Source organism: Trachemys scripta, chromosome 11 (genome assembly GCF_013100865.1).
Source record: "Trachemys scripta elegans isolate TJP31775 chromosome 11, CAS_Tse_1.0, whole genome shotgun sequence".
NCBI lineage: Eukaryota > Metazoa > Chordata > Testudines > Emydidae > Trachemys > Trachemys scripta.
The window spans coordinates 62,799,060-62,819,101 of record NC_048308.1 but is presented as its reverse complement, the minus strand read 5'-3'; the positions used below and the strand labels follow the sequence as shown (position 1 = coordinate 62,819,101).

Sequence of the window (20,042 nt, the reverse complement as noted above, 5' to 3'; positions counted from 1 at the left end):
CCTGCAGCATCCCATTTTTACTCAGAACTCCCCCAACGAGCCCCACACAGAACCCTCTCAACCCCCACCTGGATCCGCCCACACTAAGCCCCTCCACACTTGGATCCTGCCTTGCTGAGCCTTCCCACCCACACCTGGTGCACCTGGCACAGGGGGAGGGGGCAGGGCCCTGGGGTGTTTCTGGGGCAGGGCTGGCCCTTGCGCTATGTCAGGGTCAGGTGCAGCCTCACCATATCCTGGACAGCCAGTGGTCCGTGTTGCCCTCTGCCATGCTGGTACCTCCACTTTTAATTACTGACAAATAAAATCTGCAGAATTTTGCAGAATTTTAAAATATTGTTCACAGAATTTTTAATTTGTTGGTGCAGAATTCCCTCTGGAGTAATGACATGCACAATCAGACATGAGCACTACTTCCTACGTGCAGGATGGGACACATCTGGCTAAGCAGACTCAGATGAGGAATGAAGTGGGATCCAGGTGTCTTTTTGGGTCTCAGTTTGGATGTGCTTCTTTGTCTATGTATGCCAGGGCTGCCCAGAGGATTCAGCGGGCCTGGGGTCTTCGGCGGCGGGGGGCCCCCGCCACCGAATTGCCGCCGAAGACCCAGCACTTCGGCGGCGGGTCCCGGGGCGGAAGGACCCCCTGCCGCGGGTCTTCAGGGCATTTCGGCGGCAGGTCCTGGAGTGGAAGGACCCCTGCCATCGAATTGCTGCTGAAGACCTGCAGTGGAAGAAGCTCCGGGGGCCCGGGCCCCACAAGAGTTTTCCAGGGCCCCCGGAGCGAGTGAAGGACCTCGCTCCAGGGGCCCCAAAAAACTCTCATGGAGGCCCCTGCGGGGCCCAGGGTCTGGGGCAAATTGCCCCACTTGTCCCCCCCTCTGGGCAGCCCTGATGCACGCAGAGCTTTGAGATGCAAGTTAGCAGCTTCTCTGGCATGAATTAAGTAATTACATTTCTCTTGACTGCATGAGTTTTTAATTGTTCCAGGTTCTTTTACTATGGGAGTTTTCCCAACCTGGTACTCAGCTTGGAACACATGTTGCTCTCAGCTACATCTGTGCAAGCAGTTGTAGTCAGAATGATTGCATCCATGTAACAGAGATAAAAATTTAGCCCATCAACTGTAAAACACATAATAAAGTTGTCTTCCACAAATTGCCACATATAGCTTTATTAAGGCATATTAACATATTCCTTGACTCATAGATTTTAAGGCCAAAAGGGTCCATCATGATTATCTAGTCTGACCTCCTGCACATCGCAGGTCACAGAACCTCACCCACCCACTCCTGTAATAGACCCATAACCTCTGGTTGAGTTACTGATGTCCTCAAATCTTGATTTAAAGATTTTAAGTTACAAAGAATTTACCATTTATTCTAGTTCAAACCAGCAAGCGACCCACACTGCAGAGAAAAATGAAAAACCCCTATGGTCTCTGACAGTCTCACCTGGGGGAAAATTTCTTCCCAATCCCAAATATTAGTTAGACCTTGATCATGGGGCAAGACCCACTAGCCAGACACCTTAGAAAGAATTCTCTGTAATAACTCAGAGCTCTCCCAATCTAGTGTCCCATCTCTGGACACTGGAAATATTTCCTAATAGCAGACACAGATGGGCCATATGCCATTGTAGGCAACCTCATCATACCATTCCCTCCATAAACTTATCAAGCTCAGTCTTGAAACAAGTTAGGTTTTTTGCCCCCGCTATTCCCCTTTGGAGGCTGTTCTAGAATTTCACTACTCTGATGGTTAAAAACGTTTGTCTATCTAATATCAAGTCTAAACTTGTTGATGGTCAGTTTATATCCATTTGTTACTTAAATAACTCCTCTCCCTCCCTAGTGTTTGCCCCTCGGTGTATTTATAGAGAACAATCAGCCTCAGCCTTCGTTTTGTTAGGCTAAACAAGCCAAGCTCCTTAATTCTCCTCTGATAAGGTAGGTTCTCCAGTCCTCTAATCATTCTAGTAGCCTTTCTCTACATCTGTTCCAGTTTGAATTCATCTTTCTTAAACATGGGAGACCAGACTTGCAACACAGTATTCTAGAGGAGGTCTAACCAGTGCCTTGTAAAATAGTAATAATACTTCCCTATCTCTACGGGAAATACTCTGTAATGGGGAGGTTACACTTGCTGATTTATGAAATGCATATTGCTCATCAAACCATCACATGCCATCAAAAGCATGTGACTTGGAGCTGCAGCTACTACCTCAGTGTATGATATGCAACTACAGTCGCATAAGGGGAACATTGGGGAAGAAATATCATTGCATGTTATGGTGTGGACAAAGAGAAACCTCTGAAGATAATGCCAGGCTAATGTTCTGGTGTTTTTTAGAGAGGGCTGATATATTTTCTTCTTACTAAAAAAGATACTTTGTGTGTGCGTATGTGCATATATATATATATATACACACACACACACGCATATATATACACACACATTTTTAAAACAGGAAATTATTATTATGACCTAGTTCTTCCATATATCTGTGGGGGCATTATTAGTAGCATCATCCTGGTCATAATAATAAAATGTGGTGGTTTCCATTTATAATTGCTCATGGCTCTTTCGTGGCAAGTACTAGGTAGTTTTAAATAAATCTTCTTCAGGCTTTAGGATCCTAGTCAGTCATTTGGCTTAAGATCCTTAGCTCATTTGTAGATTTCAATCTGGCTAATAATGGTGATCTATATTTAAAATTCTTGAATATTTTTGCAGATACATGTATGAATAGAATAGAAAAAAACTTATATGTAAGAACTTTGTCATTCCACCTGAACTTCATTTAGAATTATAGGCTCTAATTCTCCAGATACTTACTTACCTGCTTAAGCACTGGCAGGATTGGGGATTTAGATTCTGAGCAAGGTTTCCAATGTCTTTCCTTGTCTCCAGAAACTTATATTTTGCAGCTATCTATATTAATTTTCCAAGCACATATTTTTGAAACGTAAAATGCCTAACTTGGTGCAGTTGAAGAATCTCTTTTCTAGTAAACATTTTAGGCACTAAACAATGCATTCAAGTGCAGGATTAATTTTACAGGACACCATGAGAACCCAACCTGTTATTTTCAGTGAGGTATTTTTTGCTTTCTGCAGCAAAGTAGTAGCAACTGACTTGCAATAGAATGATATTTATTCCTTCCTGCTGCTTATTCACTCACAATGGGAGGACAAACTATTCATTGATCACAATACCGTTAGTTCCAATCTGCAGTATTTTGCATCTGAAAGGAAGATTATCCAAGGTTAAGATTCTGTGGCATACTGTATTATATAACTGTCCACAATATAACGTCCGGTTATTTGCATCCTGCGGAGTCTCTGTTGAGGTGACTATATCTATCTGTCTGTCTGTCTGTCTGTATCCCACAGAGTTTGCTTTAAATGGACCGTTTTAACACATATTCTTTCATCAGGGCATATAGGTTACCAGAGAGTTAAAAATTAACAGTAGGGTAAAATATTTAGGATTATTTTGCTGCTGATTCTTCTAAATTTATTTCCTACTAATAAATTACTCTGAATATGCCAAATGTTGTAAGACTCTGCAAGTATCTATGACTTAACCAACTGGAAGGTTTACATTCAGGTGGCCCAAATTCACTTCTGCTGTAAGTCTATTGAGTTACACCCAGGATGAATATGGTGCAAGATGCCTATCTGACTTTAAAGGCTGCTCTTTTTGAAACTGCCCACTACCTTGAAGAAAAAATCTAAACTACTTTCAGGAAAAGCAACTTTCCAAAGAAACATTGCTTCAACCAGTCAAAACATCAGCTGTGATGGTGGGCAGTGCTACTTGCTTGGAAAACTACTTTTTGAAGTGGTGATGCTAACTCTGTGCCATGGTAACTTCAAAAGATGATATACGGATAGCACAATAAGTAAAAGGAGCTCAAATCTAAGCTTCCAGTATGATGGGAGCTAATGATGATTCTAGGTTTCTGTAGTATTCAAATGATATAAAGAAGAAATACGTTTGATGTCTTTACAAAGGCTTATTTGCTGCTAATGAACACTACTGTGATGTGTGTATTAATTTAACTGCTAAGCCAGTTAATTCACTCTGTATTTCCAGTTCATTTTATTATATTGATTAAAGTCTCAATTCAAGAAAGCATCATTATTCAGGAATATAGTTAAGCACATGCTTAAGTCTGAACTGAAGTCAAGTTAAAGTTAAGCATGTGCTTAACTGCTTTTCTTACCTTAACAGGTATAGATTTAAGTGAATGCTTAGGTGCTTTCCTGAATCGGGGCCTGCTTGGGTATAACAAAAAAACTAATTGGTTATCATAGAATATCAGGGTTGGAAGGGATCTCAGGAGGTCATCTAGTCCAACCCCCTGCTCAATGCAGGACCAATCCCCAGACAGATTTTTGCCCCCGGATCCCTAAATGGCCCCCTCAAGGATTGAACTCACAACCCTGGGTTTAGCAGGCCAATGCTCAAACCACTGACCTATCCCTCCCCCTGTTATTATGCAAGGTAACTAAAATTTCACTGCTGTAACAATTGATGATGTTCAAACCAGCAAACTCGATAAAGGGCATAGAGCCAACTAGAGGAAATGTCAAATTACCAGAGATTTGCATCTATATTTCAGTAATATTTGTTGAAGTATTTTTCAGTAACAAATACAATCAGTAAAATATTCAGATAATGTTTTGCTATTACGTTCTCCTGAATCACAAGATAGATTCTGAGAAGGTGGAAACGAGATTACATTCTAGTGATAAGAAACTGATAGAGGGAAGTGACTGACATTGCTAAAACGGAGTATGTTAGTTATTGGCCTCTCAGAGTTGGTAAGACAACTCCCACCTGTTCATGCTCTCTGTATGTGTGTATATATATCTCCTCAATATATGTTCCATTCTATATGCATCCGAAGAAGTGGGCTGTAGTCCACAAAAGCTTATGCTCTAATAAATTTGTTAGTCTCTAAGGTGCCACAAGTACTCCTGTTCTTTATGTTAGTTATGTGATTTTAGATTACAGGCTGGGATGTTAGGGACCCAACTCGCATTGAATTTTGATGGAAGATGATTGCCGAACTTTGACAATACCAGCCATCAGTCTTTATGGCAGAGGTTCTCAAACAATGATTCATGTATCACAGGTGGTACACAGAGCACTTCCTGGTAGTCCAAAGAAAGCTGGCTGGTCACATGGTGATGGCTCCTCCTCCTTGTACCTAACAGCTAAAATGCTTGAAAAGGCATCAAAAATACATTAAAGGGTGAGTTTGTCAAAAACGCTCAGCATGAGTTTGACTTCACTCCCACTGAAGTCATTGGTAAAATTCCCATGGAAGCAGTTAGGTGAATACTGAGCACTGCTGAAAATCCCCTTACCAAACACTTTCCTAATATTATTTTTCTATGTAAGCAATCGCTGTCATTACCATATAGGGATGTTACATAATCACGAATGGGAAGGGAAATGGCCTGCATGACCACAGATTAGTGTGGGCGGGAATGGTCCAGGTGACAATCTGTCTGTTAAGCATAAAGAAGACAGAGAACACCTACTTTATAGGTTGTTAACTGGTTATAGGCAAGAAAATACAGGCCCTGCTTAGAGTCTGTCTGAAATATTAATGGAACTGAAGGAGACAACACAGTAATGGTCCTGGCTCATATGTATTATTTTGTTGCTACCATTTTATTAAGGTCCATCATGTCTATATTGTTGGTTTTGTTTTTTAGTTTTTGTTTTTTGGTAGATCCATATTGTTTATTCATAACAGCTTTATCACACAATTTCTTAAGAAGGGAAATAATGTCTTTAAATGCTAATATGATTTATTCGCCTCCTTCTTTATTTCTACAACAAAAATGTAATCTTTATTATTTTTGTCCCTTCTAAACCTGCTCAGGCAAAAAAAGGCTCAGGCAAAAAGATTATGTATTTTAAAGTCTATGATACAATTTTTTTACACAAAGACTAATTCAGTTTTAGCTTCTGGGTATCTTTTGAAAATACCTTTTAAAAAGTCATTTTTAACTGGAAATAATCGCTGTTTACAGCACTTGGTTCCTTTCAATTTGTAAAATATACTTATTTGGTTTAAAAAAGCTTATCCCAAAATACATACTTTAAAATGTAAGCTAGTCTATCAAAGACATTTAGATTCATTTTTTACACAGGACAATGGAATTAGGGGCCAATCTTACAAAGATCTGAGCACAGAAACTGCCATGTTGGGAATACAAAGCAGAGCAGCACTGTTTGTCCAGAGCCATTTGATAAAACGATAAGACAGCACTTGGGAAAATTTCAACTCCTGGAAAAAAAATCACATTACAATATTTGCAATCACCAAAATAATTTCAATAAGAGCAAATTAGTTATCTTACCTCCAGCAGCACTGCAAAGAGACCTGCTCATCTGAACGTTTGTCTGTGGCTGAATGAAAGAATCAAACCTACATTCACTGACTCTTTTCTCTCCTGAAATGTATTTGACCCAGAAATCTCTCTCCCTTCCTCTTTTCTCTTTCCTTCTTCTTCTTCTTTTTTTTTTAATTTGTGTTTGCTGCATGGCTGGCCACATCTACCTTTGTCATGTCTACAACAGTGATTTCCACCCTGGTAGGACTGAAGGAAATCTCTTTTGGTCTCAAAGCAATGCAAGGCACTGACAACAGCACTGGTAAAACATTCAAGAGGAAAACAACAACAATGAAAAAGAAAACTTAGGTATTTACACAGAACTACCAGATGGGTTCACCTTTTTTGTTCAACAGCTTCAGAACTGGATTAAATTCTGTAAATACCACTGCATTACACACAGCAGACAGACAGACAGACACAAAAAGGTACACACAGACAACTGAGTAGCATGAGGGGCTGAGGGTTTAAACAGGTATTGTACACACTGGGTCAAATCTTGCAGTCTTTACGCATGCAAAGTTCCCACTAAGGTCAATAGGAGCTTTTCCTGACTAACTATTGCAGGATTGGCTTATTAGCAGTTAACGTTATCAGGCTATCCTGACTCCAAGCAACAAAAGTTTAATATAGCTTCCAATTATAAGGCCTTGATCAGGTGAAAAAGAGATTTGCTGAATCAAGGCCTAATTCACTGAAAGAAGCACAAGATAATATTAACCAGAGCTGTTTGAAACTTTTCAAATTTCGATGAAAAACTAGACAAAATTTTTGGTGACAATTTTTACTAACATTTCCTTTGTTTTTTCAACTAACTCTAATATGAACCCCCCAAGAGCCAAACATAAAAGAGGAGCTTACAGCACTTTGGAACTCTTTGGCCATCAGTGACTGAGGAACTACAGTACAGGAGCTCTGTCAATGTTTCCCTTATAAACCTGTATTTGCAGGAGGTTATAAATAAGTCCAATGAAGTTTGCTCTCAAACTGAAAGTTAGTAGAAAAGTTTATCATAGAAACATTTTTTTAAATCCAACCTTTAAAGCAAACAACATGAATGCTGTAAAAACTATCATACTTAGCAAGTATATAATACATTACATCTTCCAGCCACTCTACAATCATTGACCCTAAAGTCCTCACAACACCCCTGTGAGGTGGGCAAGCAAGCATTATTATCTCATTTTTACATATGAGGAAAGAGAAACACAAAGAAGTTAAGTGACTTTCTGAGTCATTTGCAGAGCTGGAAACTGCTCAGTCTATTAGGCCAAAGAGATGTCTACTATTCTGTCACTTCTTTGCATTGATACAACAAAATGGCTTCCATTTAAAAGACATTTGGCAAGTGATTATAACATTCTGTCAATTAATCAATTTTGCTACTGTATAAAACCCGCAAAGTAATAAGCAATAATACGGTTAGTGAAAACACTGTGCAAAGCCAATGCCAAACCCAAGGTAAAGGGATCTTAAAATTAGTCTCAAGCAGATCAACAACCCCTTCATTCTGTTACTAAAAATCAAAAAGCACACCCCTGAACAGTAAGATAATCAAATAAATCAACACAAAAAGAGCAGTGAAATAATCAAAATGCCCCTAGCAATCCTAAAAATCTTTGCCAGTGTAGTACTGGTTTCCTTTTTTTTTTTCTGAGTGGTTTTATTTGATTACCATTACCTTTGAGTAGACATTGTAATATTTGCTCAACAACAGGAATGTGAATGTTACGATAATAATGACAAAGAAATCAAAGTTTGCATATTGGTTACTGCACATGCCAAGTAAGTATTTTCAATACAAAGTACCCAAGGATGTGACATTTGTCAATGTATACAGGAGATGGACTGACCCAAAACGCAGGGATATCAGGTATAAAAAAAGTGTCTCATTGCAGAACGTCATGTTAAACTGAGAGCTAGCACATATTGGGACATCACATAAAAAATACACATTTCCAACACTAGTGCAGGATAAATCACACACAGTATGTACTCAACAGACAGTAATAGCTTATTTCTATGACACATTAATTTTCAAGATATTTATTTTTAAAAAACAAGAAGGAAGGTGACATATGAAAACTATATTCATACTATAATGATAATGTCAAATGGCTGATTTAGCTCACAAAGACAAGGGAATTCATAGGGCCGAATTTTTCTCTCAGATCCATATGGTAGGGTCAGCAGTAATGTTCTGCTCTTCCTCTGTCGATGTTAATGGGAGACTCAGACACCCAGACCCTGATTCAGCAGTCTACCTCTATTCATCAAAACACATAACCATGGGCTTAATGTTAGGCATGTGACTTCAATGGGATTTAAGCACATGCTTCAAGTTAAGCACATGATTACATGCTTTCTGAATTGTGGCTTCAGGGACAGCAGAATGTGGACATTATTGGGTTACTGACGTTGAGTACTACTGTGTGGATCAGAAAGTATAATTTGCTTTAAGAGTAGAATTTCACTTTGGCACCTTGGTACAGAATCCCCATATACACCAAGGCACAGAAATGTGAATTAAAGCTGGAAAGCAGAAAGAATAATCGAACTCTGAATCTCCTTGCTTGTATGGACTTGGATTGTGAAACAACATTAATGCTGGTTAATTTCCAACTAAACACATCTTAACAGACTGTAGTAATCAATATTTAACGCCACGTTCTAGGCTCACACTTGGGAAGTCTCACTATTTAGACATCTTGGCTTGTAATATCTATTAATAATTATTGTTTATATATATATATGTCTGTGTATTTATTTTTGCTTACTTCCAATTATCCCTGTGTATATATCTCATTTGTGTGTTACGGTCACTTTGCAGATGGCACTTCATTGCTGGGGAATGCTTACTCTTTAAGCTGAAGCTAGCAGGAAGTATTTCCATTTACTACTTCCCTCACCTCTTCGTACGAGCATTTGTTCCCTTCCTCGATAGATATACTCTGAAATGTCCAGGGGACCCTTACCTTCTGCCAGTGTTCCAGTCTGTTCTGAGGCTGGTGATGGAGGTGGGGAAGGAGGCAGATTAGCTGATTCTTCAACTGCTAGAGATTGAACAATGCAAATGAGAAAATGAGATACAGCAATTAATTCCTGTGAAACCATTAGATGCTGAGTACAAGCTGCAATTCCGGCCTGTTCGGAGAATACTTAAATGGAGGTTGTGCCTAATAGATTTTCAGATATACTCCCTTTTTCAATGTATTATTTTAAACCTATAATGAAAGGAAAACATTTCCTATCAGGTGCCCTGCCTTACGTTCAAGAGTCTGGTCCCAGGGTATAACAAAATGAAATAAAATAAAAAAAAAAAAATCAGTCCTTTGTGTTTGTGTCCCATCTGTTAGCCAGATCAATACTATTGTTCATTCATGATTTTGAGAAAGCTTCATTCACAAACCTAGGATGGCAACATATTTAAATCAGTGAGATTTTAAAGATTCAATTCGATCATATGAAAAAGGGATAAATAGGCACCCAATCCCAAGCTTAGTTTACCTTTGGGTAGCTGGACAAACAGCACTTTGCTGGGTTCTTACATTATTACAACTTGGGGTTTTTTTTGTTTCTGCTGGGTTCAGGGCTAGCTGCGTAATATATGCAAATGTTCCTTGTCAAAGTATGAAAGGTACCAGCTAGAAGCATCACCAAGGAAGGAAAACAAGTCGATGGGGAACTTCTGTCAGCCACCTGATCATGGTATTTCATCAGAGGAAGGCGCTATATTGAAGCCTAATCTAAGGTTTTAGATTAATTCCCAATTAAGGGTCTTATCCTGTTTCCACTGAAGTCAGAGGAAGTTTTGTCAATGGTTTCAGTAGCAGCAAGATTAAGCCCTAAACAAGGTATCTCTCAGGTATACTCAGATTCTTCATCTGATTTCACAGAAATAGTTTTGAGAATTTCTTCAGAGTTAGTACTGGGATCTATCAGGTTTTTTTAAACTTTATGCCATAGTATTTCCTGGGCTGCAAATGATTCCAGCAAGCAACTAGGTCTCAATTTATGATTTAGGGCGTGATCCCCAGACCAATGAAATCAATGGAAAGACTTTCATTGACTTCAATGGATATTGGACCAGACCTAGGTGTCTTGAATACTTCCTCTTGAGACTGGCTTTTTGATCCCAATGCAGATCATACAACCACATTTAAATAACTCACAGATGTACTTTCGTACCTACAGGCGCTGTAACAGAAATCATTGCAAACACATACGTTGTTTCTCAGAGTATGTTGAAGAATGTCTCAACACCCAGGCTGTGTAATTAGTTCTGCCCTCACTTAGGCCCAACTCAGCAAAGTGTGCGCTTAAATTCCATAGATCTCAATAGGACTTAAGCAAATGCTTAAAGTCAAGCCTGTGTTAAGTATTTTTGCTGAATTAGGGACTTTCAGGCAAAATTGCACCTTAGTTAACGAGCCACTATCATAATAAACACAATAATAACAATAACGGTCGAAGTTGCTCAGAGAATGTAACGCAGACCAGGTGGGAAATGGACTAGTGAAGATAGGGTCAGCGAGGCAGTCAAAGGTGCATGATAAATTGGGGAAATGTGACATTTTATTTATTATCTGGTTACAAAATTTATCCCAGGGTTCTACAATTTATCCATGACTATCAGCACCACCTTTGTGATCTACATGCATTATATATTGTGACCTGATATTAATAATTATATTTATATACAGCTGCACACACAGAGATACCTTCCCCACTCTTGCAAATGCCTTGTTTTACCTAAAGGTAATGGTCCAGGCTGATCTTTGTGCCGGGCTTCTTTTTCCTGTTCACCTTTCAGGACTGCTACAGCTTCAGCTGTTACTACTTGGACTATCCTTGCAGACACTTCCTCTGTGATAGTAGCAAAATTAACAAAACAAAAACGGTGCGTTAATAAGAGATTTTTAAAAAAACGAAATTGAGTCTGGCTAAAACTTTCAGAGTCAGACTCATTCAGATTTTTTAAAAATGTATTTTCTTTCAAATATTTAGGGAAATCATTAGAAATGAAATTAAAGGACCAGATTTGCAAAAGATCTCAAGCCCCAGCACTCCTATTCTTCTCAGAGGGAACTGCTGGGTGTTGAAAATCTGTCCCTGAATCTGTAAATGTAAAAGTAATTTTGAATCTTACTCCTTGGAGCAAGGACAGTATAAGACATTACTATTAATTACTGCTTCTCATTTTTGGTATGGGAGATATATGCAGTAATTGCAGAACTTTAAAGTGAGAATTTATTAACTGTCTAGGAAGATTTTTCATGTGCAATTTTGCGACCATGGTATTTTCCAAACATGGCCCAGGATGACAAGCTGAGATGGATTTTCTGGCATCTAATATATTGAGTTATTTCTATTTTTACAAGTGCTTTGGATTGTATTTTTCCTTCATTAGCATACAGTTAGTATGCATTCAGGGCACTGCACCCGAAGACATTGAAGGGTATGCTGATGAGGGACTTAAGAAAGAAGGGCCAATGACATTTCGACAACATTAAGATGTATACTTTATCCGCCTCACCTTTTTCAGGGCTGCACCATGCAGGCAACTCTACATTTGAATCACAGATCTGACAGCATGCAAATGTATTCCATGTGATACTACTGTCGGGGATGATGGAGGTTCATAGCAATGTGTTTGAGGTGCAGACTTTGCCTCTTGACCACTCAGTTGTGCCATCGAAGCTCAGCCAAAACTAAGGGCCTATACTGCCCCCGGAAGAGCAGAGCTGCTGCTGCACCTCTTGATGAAATGCTGCATGCTACGTGGAGTCGTGTGGAGGGGTGCTGAGGTGGGGCCATGACCCAACTTCTCCCCACCTCCTTTGGAATGCTGTCTGCCCCTGGGGGAGCAGGGAGTGAGGAGACACTGCACTCTCCTTAGTGCTATGCAATTGTTCCTGGTCCTTACATGGGCTGGAAATGTTCCCTACATCCTTCTTCCCATCTCTTTAATGCGGCCAACATGACCCTAATTTACGGACTGATCCAAAGCCCAGTGAAGTCAACAGACGTCTTTCCACTTTAAAGGGTTTTGGATCAGAACCTTATTCCACTATGAACGCTCATACAGTTACACATAAGGCACATTCGTTTTGGTTGAACGGCCGATACTATCACAGGATGAAGATCACCGAAGAGAAATTAGTTGGGTACTTTTCAAGCACAGCATCTGTTGCTTTGTACAACACAGCAACAAGGAAATAGCGAAGAAATCCATTCAGTGCAATTTACAGCCTGGACGTTTCCTTTTTGCTTTTAGTTACTGAGGAGGGGATTTTCAAGCCATCTCGGGGATTTGGGTGCCCGATTCCTATTCAACTGAAGAGGAACTGGGCCTACAAATTCTCATGCAGCTTTGAAAATACCACACTCAAGTCACTTTAATACATGCAAAAACTTCTCCCATTTGTAACTTAGTGCCTTTAGATAGACTGCATGAGACTTCCACATCTGGTAAAAATGTGGCCTGGAGGACGGTACGCTATTACCCAATGAATTTACATAAGAACATAAGAACGGCCACACTGGGTCAGACCAAAGCTCCATCTAGCCCAATATCCTGTCTTCTGACAGTGGCCAATGCCTGGTGCCCCAGAGGGAATGAACAGAACAGGTAATCATCAAGTGATCTATCCCCTGTCGCCCACTCCCAGCTTCCACCAAGGACACCATCCCTGGCCATCCTGGCTAATAGCCATTGATGGACCTGTCCTCTGTGAAATTATCTAGTTCTTTTTTGAACCCTGTCATAGTCTTGGCCTTCACAACATCCTCAGGCAAAGAGTTTCACAGGTTGACTGTGCGTTGTGTGAATAAATATTTCCTTTTGTTTATTTTAAATCTGCTGCCTATTAATTAATTTAGTGCTAATATGCATGAAGATTTTATAATACTTTTTAGGCTAACGGCCCAACACTGAAATGGCAACTACAAATGCAGCTGCAGGATTCAGGCCTACCTAAATTTGCAAAGAATTTGTTAAAGGCTGTCTTATGATAACTCTTACACACAGTGAATAGCACCTTACTCCACATGGAGTCCTATTGAGGTCAATGGGACTATCCATGGAGTTAATACTATTGACCATGAGTACGGATATCTCAAACCCGGCCTTAGGGGTGCAGTGGGATGTAATCAGGCATGCAACTACATATGGAAATAGCCAGGAAGATCTGCCTAGTTGCCATTTTAAGTCCTTAGGGACAGATTTTAAAGGTATTTAGGCACCTAAATCTCACTGAAATAAATGAGAGTTAGGTGCCTACATATGTTTAAAAATCTGGCCTTTAATGAAATAGCAAATTGATAGTACATGCATCCAATTGCAGAACCATTTACAAAATAAATAAACCATTATGTTTCCTGCCATGCAGCCCCTCATACTTGGGAGGAGCTCCCATAAATATCTGCAAAACTAACTCATTATCCTCCTTCAAAACCCTCCTTGAAACTTGACTTTGCCACGTGAGGCCTACAAAATATTTGAGAATGATTTGGCTTCTCGTGTGCTGACCAATATTGTCTCATTGTTTCTTTGTACTTCCCCATCTGTCTCTATCCAGCTGTTTCCTCTGGTCTTATACATAGATTGTAAACAGTTTGGGACAGGGACTGTCTTTTTGTTCTGTGTTAGTACAGTAGCTAGCACAGTGGGGTCATGGTTCCTGACTGGGGCTTCCAGCTGTGACCGAAATACAATCAATCAATAAAATAAAATTCAGAGAACAGTTGTGGGTTTCACATCTGCATATCTATCTACACTCCCTGGCTCATTAACATCCAGATTCCTTTCTACTTACAGCCATAGTCACTGTATTTCCCAGGTATTCCTGTCAGCAGGTGGGAATTACTTTCAGACATTTAGGGCCATTCTACATGGTGCTGAGTGCCCTCACATGCACTGAAGCCAACTGAAATCATAGCAGACTCAATGCCTTGCAGTTTCAGGCCCACTATATGCATGGCCCAGACTTGCCCTCAGAGTCTTACCAATACAAGCATTTCCACTACGTACCCATAAAATTCAATGTTGCTGTGGATGCCAATTGCTTTACTACAAATTAAATGCAATCCATCAGTGTCCAACGATGATGACATCATGGAGCATCCAGTGAGAGCAAGGATGATAGCACACCAGATATCATTTCCTTTAGCATGGGTGAGCAGGTGGAGAGGGCGTATATTTAAGTCAATACCCTGCACATAACTTTACAGCAACTGCTTTTGCAGGCAAGTAATGCAGGCTATTAGATTTACAGTTGACCTACTATCACCTTTAAAGTTCAAATGAACATTCCAAAAGGTTTCTAAAATAATCATTTTTTCTCCATGTTTTTCCTTCAACAAGACTGAGTTTCTTCTGAGAACTAGAGATATGGCTGCCTGCCTTCCACAGTCACCTGAGTCTAAAAAAATGCTGGGACAAAGCCAATGTTAATTTCTTTACTGCAGAAACGTCATATGTAATGAGGTATCAAGACACTTGCAGGCAAGGAATATTTCCCTCACAATTGTTGATCTTAATAACTGACATAATTTACTCCCCTCTTGACTGGTAGCCAGAAGGGCAACTGATAATAATAAAGTTTTTCTGACTGCAGCCAGCAGTAAATGACAATGGAAGAGTACGCCAGTCCCAAAATCCATCCAGAATATACCAGGCAAAGCTCCATTTTGCAACCCAACCTCTTACATAACCAGAGCAATGCAATACTGACCGTTCACCAATGTTACTCAATATTGTGTGTGTGGGTTTATGAGAGTGACTCATCTTCCAAAGTTGACCTGTGTAAATAGCTGTTTCCACTGACTAGAGAATATGGATTGTTGATTTGGAGCCCATGGTTTCCCTTCTGAAGCATGTACAGAGTGCAAAGTGGAAGAACTGCACAGAAAAGACAGGAATGGGGGAGTGGTAGCTCAACTGCACAGTCTACCTGCTTCTTGGCAACCTCTGGTAGCCCCTCCATCACAATGCCATATGGTTGAGGCTCTGGGATACTTTGTATAGCTAGACTGGGTATGCAGGGACCAGGGAACATCCATTCTGTATTACATGTTCCCCTGCCTAACCAGTAGTATTTCCCCTACCTTTTCGAGGTAGGAAATTAATGACACCAATAAACAGCCAGGCTTCAAGGGACTTGGTGGGTGTGAAGAGCAGCATGGAGCTTCACAGACACCCATGGATCTGTGGGTGTAGGGGGATAAAAGAGCCAGGTACTCAGTTGTCAACACAGACCAGTAAATCCTGGCCCATTTGATTGTTTTTTTAACCCCTTTACAGGTTTTACCTCAGGAATAAACTACTTTGTCCGGAGTTTTCATGAAGTGGCAATTCTCAGTACTCACTACCCCGCTGAAGAAAGTAACATCACTGAGTCATTTACAAAGTTGTGCTGTTAGCTCAAATCAATCCCTGTACCGGGAAAGTTTGCACAGAGAACCAACTCTGGGTGCTGCTGCATGCCTTATTCTGGGGAAACAGGATAGAAAACAGGAGCTATTTTCAGAATAACATTTTAAGGAAAGACCACAAGAGATTCATTTTTCAGATGCAAACACTAGCACACAGTGAAATGAATACACAGCTGGCACTGTGGATTATAATCAGCAAAGCACAAAAGTTGGAGAGAGGAAAGACCTAATAGGTCATTCTTTGTCCATCTCCCACCCAGCACAGGACTGTTCCCAGCAATATAAGCTGAAACGCTATTAAAAGTTACCTTCCTTGCAATAAATTTAGACTTCTTTGCATTTAATCTTTCTCAACAGAGTGAAGGGATTCTCCAAAGGACTGCTGGTAGCTCCTACCATCTCAGTTCCTATTCTCATTCCATTTCCCAGAGGCAAGCATTATACTGAGAAAAAAGAGAGAGAGAGAGAGACACTGCCCTTCTGAATAATGGAAGCTTAATTTCAGACATCCCCCAAATAAATAAATAAATAAACAAACTATATAAATTGCCTCCAAGGATTTTTATCAAGCAAGGCTCACTTCACAGCACTCCACTGATGGATATTTTTGGTGACATGGGAGATACAGGCAGTTCATCAGGAACAGTGTTTTTGCTGTTAACGACTGCTGGAAAAGGACAGACACTTTTGTACTAATGCACCCTATAAATAGCAGATCCAGTGGGTAAGTCAGATACTTGGAGGGTAGCTACTGAGACTCTTCATCGTTTCCTCATGGTTCAGTGAAAGTTCAAGGAAGACGAAAGATAAATATCAACGACAAAGAAGAGTACATCCTTCCCGCCAGGATGCCAGGCATCATGGGAGCTTTGCTTCTGTTAGAGCTTTTGTTTCTTCAGAGATTCGCCCCCCCCCTCACCTGTTTAACTAGAAACACATTGTCTTCCTCTACTTTTCGACACTGAAATGACAGCAACAGGTACCGAGTGATGCAGAACATGAGTTTCTCAAAGGCACTAAAGATTCCAGCTTGGTGTGTGACTTTACTTGAATGGAACAGCGAAAACTCAGCTTCAGAATGTTTGCCTCTCAATCAGCCACTTCCCTTTTTCATTAGGAGAAGGGATGCTCATGCTGATGGGATGTTGATTTAGAATTTCTCTTTGTAAACTTGCTAAGTTTGAATTTTGAGAACATGTCAACAGAAATGATGGGCTCACTAAAGAAAAAAGCACTGAGAAGAAGTCAATGCAGCTACACTGATGTACACCAGCTGAGGATCAGGTCCAGAATATATTTAGCTAAGGAAGAGATGAAACAACTAAATGGAGCATGGAGGGTACAGAAGACAGGGACTGCGATAGTGTTACCTCAATGTCACCGGTTAATACATAGCTCTCCATCATGGACTCAATAGTGAATGCAACATTATGAATTACCTTCTGATGGCTCTTTAAAAAAACACCTTGACAACTGGCAGTCTCAGCAGAGAGGCCAAGAACTAATAGGCATGAGGACTGAACTTCCTTCTCACCCTCAGAGTTGTCACTTCTCATACATATTGAAGCATATTGCCAGGTCACTGTGAGGAAGTCTGCATGGCTGCTGCCAATGATATTGTAGCTGCTCTCTAGATAGAAACACAGAACTCCAGTCTCCTGTGCTGGTATGTTTCAGGAGCACTTTTGTTTCATTCAAATTCATTTAAAACAAAATCAAAGCTCAACTGAGTCAGGGATCTGTGCTGCTGGGCTAGAAAAAAACGGTTACCTACCTTTTCATAACTGTTGTTCTTCAAGATGTGTTGCGCATGTTCATTCCATTCTAGGTGTGTGCGCACCCATGTGCACAGTCGTCAGAGATTTTTGCCTTAAAGGTAGCCGTAAGGTTGGTTGTGGCGCTCCCTTGAGAGCTGTGCCCATGTGCTGGTATGTTAGGCACCGCCGACCCTATGCCCTCTCAGTTCCTTCTTGCCAACAACTCTGACAGAGAGGTAGGAGGACGGGTAATGGAATGGACATGAGCAACACATCTCAAAGAACAACAGTTACGAAAAGTTAGGTAACCATTTTTTCTTCTTTGAGTGCTTGCTCATGTTGATTCCATTCTAGGTGACTCACAAGCAGTATCTACGGAGGTAGGCTCGGAGTTTACAGCCTAGCGACTTGCAGCACTGCTTTACCGAAGCCAGCATTGTCCCATGCCTGCTGGATAAATGCGTAATAGGATGTGAACATGTCGATGGATGACCAGGTGGCCGCCCTACAGATGTCCTGAATAGGCACCTGCGCTAGGAAAGCTGCTGAAGAGGCTTGTGCCCTGGTTGAGTGAGTGGTTACAATCGCTGGAGGGGGCACCTTTGCCTGATAGTACCAGCAAAGTATGCAGGCAGTGATATAAGAAGAAATTCTTTGAGCGGACACTGGACAACCTTTCGTCCTGTCAGTCACCGAGCCGAACAATTGCGTCAAATGGCGGAATGGCTTGGTCCTTTCAATGTAGAAGGCTAGCGCCCTCCTGACGTCTAGGGAATGCAACCTGTGGTCCTCATCTGACTTATGCAGCGTTGGAAAAAGGACAGGTAAGTAAATGTCCTGGCTGGTATGAAACTGTGAGACGACCTTGGGCAGGAAAGCCAGGAGCGGCTGCAGCTGGACCTTGTCTTTGGAGAAGTCCATATAGGGCAGTTACGAGGTAAGCGACCTAGTCTCAGAGGCCTGGCGTTTCCATCATAGACAAGGTTTACAGTTTGGTTCAGTGGCTTTCAGCATCCCCATGATATGAATTGTTCCAGCACCCCTTCACGTGGCCTACCCTGAAGGAAGAGTGAGACCCCTTGGGGGTCTGGGACACTGAAAGGTTTCCTCCAAGAGACTGTTTAAAAGCAGGGATGTAGCACAGATGCTGAGAGGTGGATCTTCCCATATGCAAGCAGCGTTTCAGATCACTCTGATGCCACCAGTGTGCGGTCTTAGGCTCCTCATATAAGAGAGGAACCATCTCTGGTTATTCTTTCTATCCACAAGTCTATCTTATACTAGTATGATGAAAATGGATCTTGAGCTTGCAGTACCAGTGTACTTTCCATGTACTTTCTGTACAAATATGACCTGTTTATGGTACGTGCAGAAGTTTAAATTTAATCTGCTGCAAGGCGCGATGAATGCTCTAGGAAGAAACTGGAAGAGAGGGATGTTAGGAGGGAAGGTTAGGAAAGAAATTGATCTTCTACGGAAAGAGACAGAGGCCTGTATCAGATAGCATATGCATTCACAATGCCACCAACAAGAAATTAACAGTGGTTTGGATTAAAGTGAAGGAGAATTCATGCTGACAATTTGCAAGCAGAAATTAAAACAGGGTTAAGGAAAGATGCAAATAGTTACAAAGAATTAAATAACACCCTCCACCCCCTCCTAATTTTGCTAAATTTTAGGCAAACACAAGAAAGGCATGGTGAAGAAATCAGCTGTATGTGTGCTTGTGAAACTGGGAAAACAAAACATTTCAGACAGAATGCTCCCGTCAAGAATCTCAATAGGGTGCAGAACAGTTTCCTAGGTAACCAACGCTAATTACTGCCAAGGTGGAAATAAATCAACAATGAAGGCACTGAGTAGTTTGCAGTTCTCAGCTAAGCAAATATCCTAAATAAATTCCTTGAATAAGGAAAGAAGAAAAGTTACTATTTGCTGTCTATGACTAATTTGAAATGTAAATGGGGCCTGTAGAATTCCTATTTTGCTGTATTGCAATTCACAGTGAAGGCCTAAAGACCAGAGAGCTATTCTGTTTGTTACTAGACATCCACCCAGGGCCTAAGCCTGAAGTCTTGACTCAGGCTGAGCTCCCACTGAAGTCAGTGGGAGTTTTGCCTGAGTAAAGACTGAGTAAACAGTGAAAAAAGATCAGGATTTCACCTAAAGACTTTTTTGGTAGGAGCATTTACAGACAGGAAATAGGAATCACAGGCCAGATCGCAGTTGCTGTGAAGTAGCCTAGCTCTGCTGACTTGAAAGGAGCGATGCCGATCTAACCAGTTGAGGATCTGGCCCCATGTTTTCACCTGCTAGCTGATGGCTACAAAATAAGTTATTGCAACTCCATCCAGCGACCCTGCAATATGTGAAAATACAACATGGCATTCAATCATCCTCGAGGCTTCAAACACAGTGAGGCAACAGACCAGG

The 20,042-nt window shown here is 40.8% G+C and overlaps 1 protein-coding gene across 26 annotated transcripts in view; it reads right to left on the bottom strand.

The window, feature by feature from the left end:
• Positions 1 to 20,042, bottom strand: part of MAP2 (microtubule associated protein 2) — a 350,150-nt gene that overhangs the window by 69,418 nt on the left and 260,690 nt on the right. For 17 of the 26 annotated variants that reach the window (XM_034785842.1, XM_034785840.1, XM_034785849.1 and 14 more), the window contains 2 exons: positions 11,170 to 11,283; positions 9,393 to 9,470 (listed from right to left, as the gene is read on the bottom strand). In XM_034785842.1, coding sequence (XP_034641733.1) covers positions 9,393 to 9,470; positions 11,170 to 11,283 — 192 coding nt within the window. The remainder of the gene's footprint in view (positions 1 to 9,392; positions 9,471 to 11,169; positions 11,284 to 20,042) is intronic. The other 9 variants (XM_034785847.1, XM_034785848.1, XM_034785868.1 and 6 more) reach the window with 3 other exon arrangements.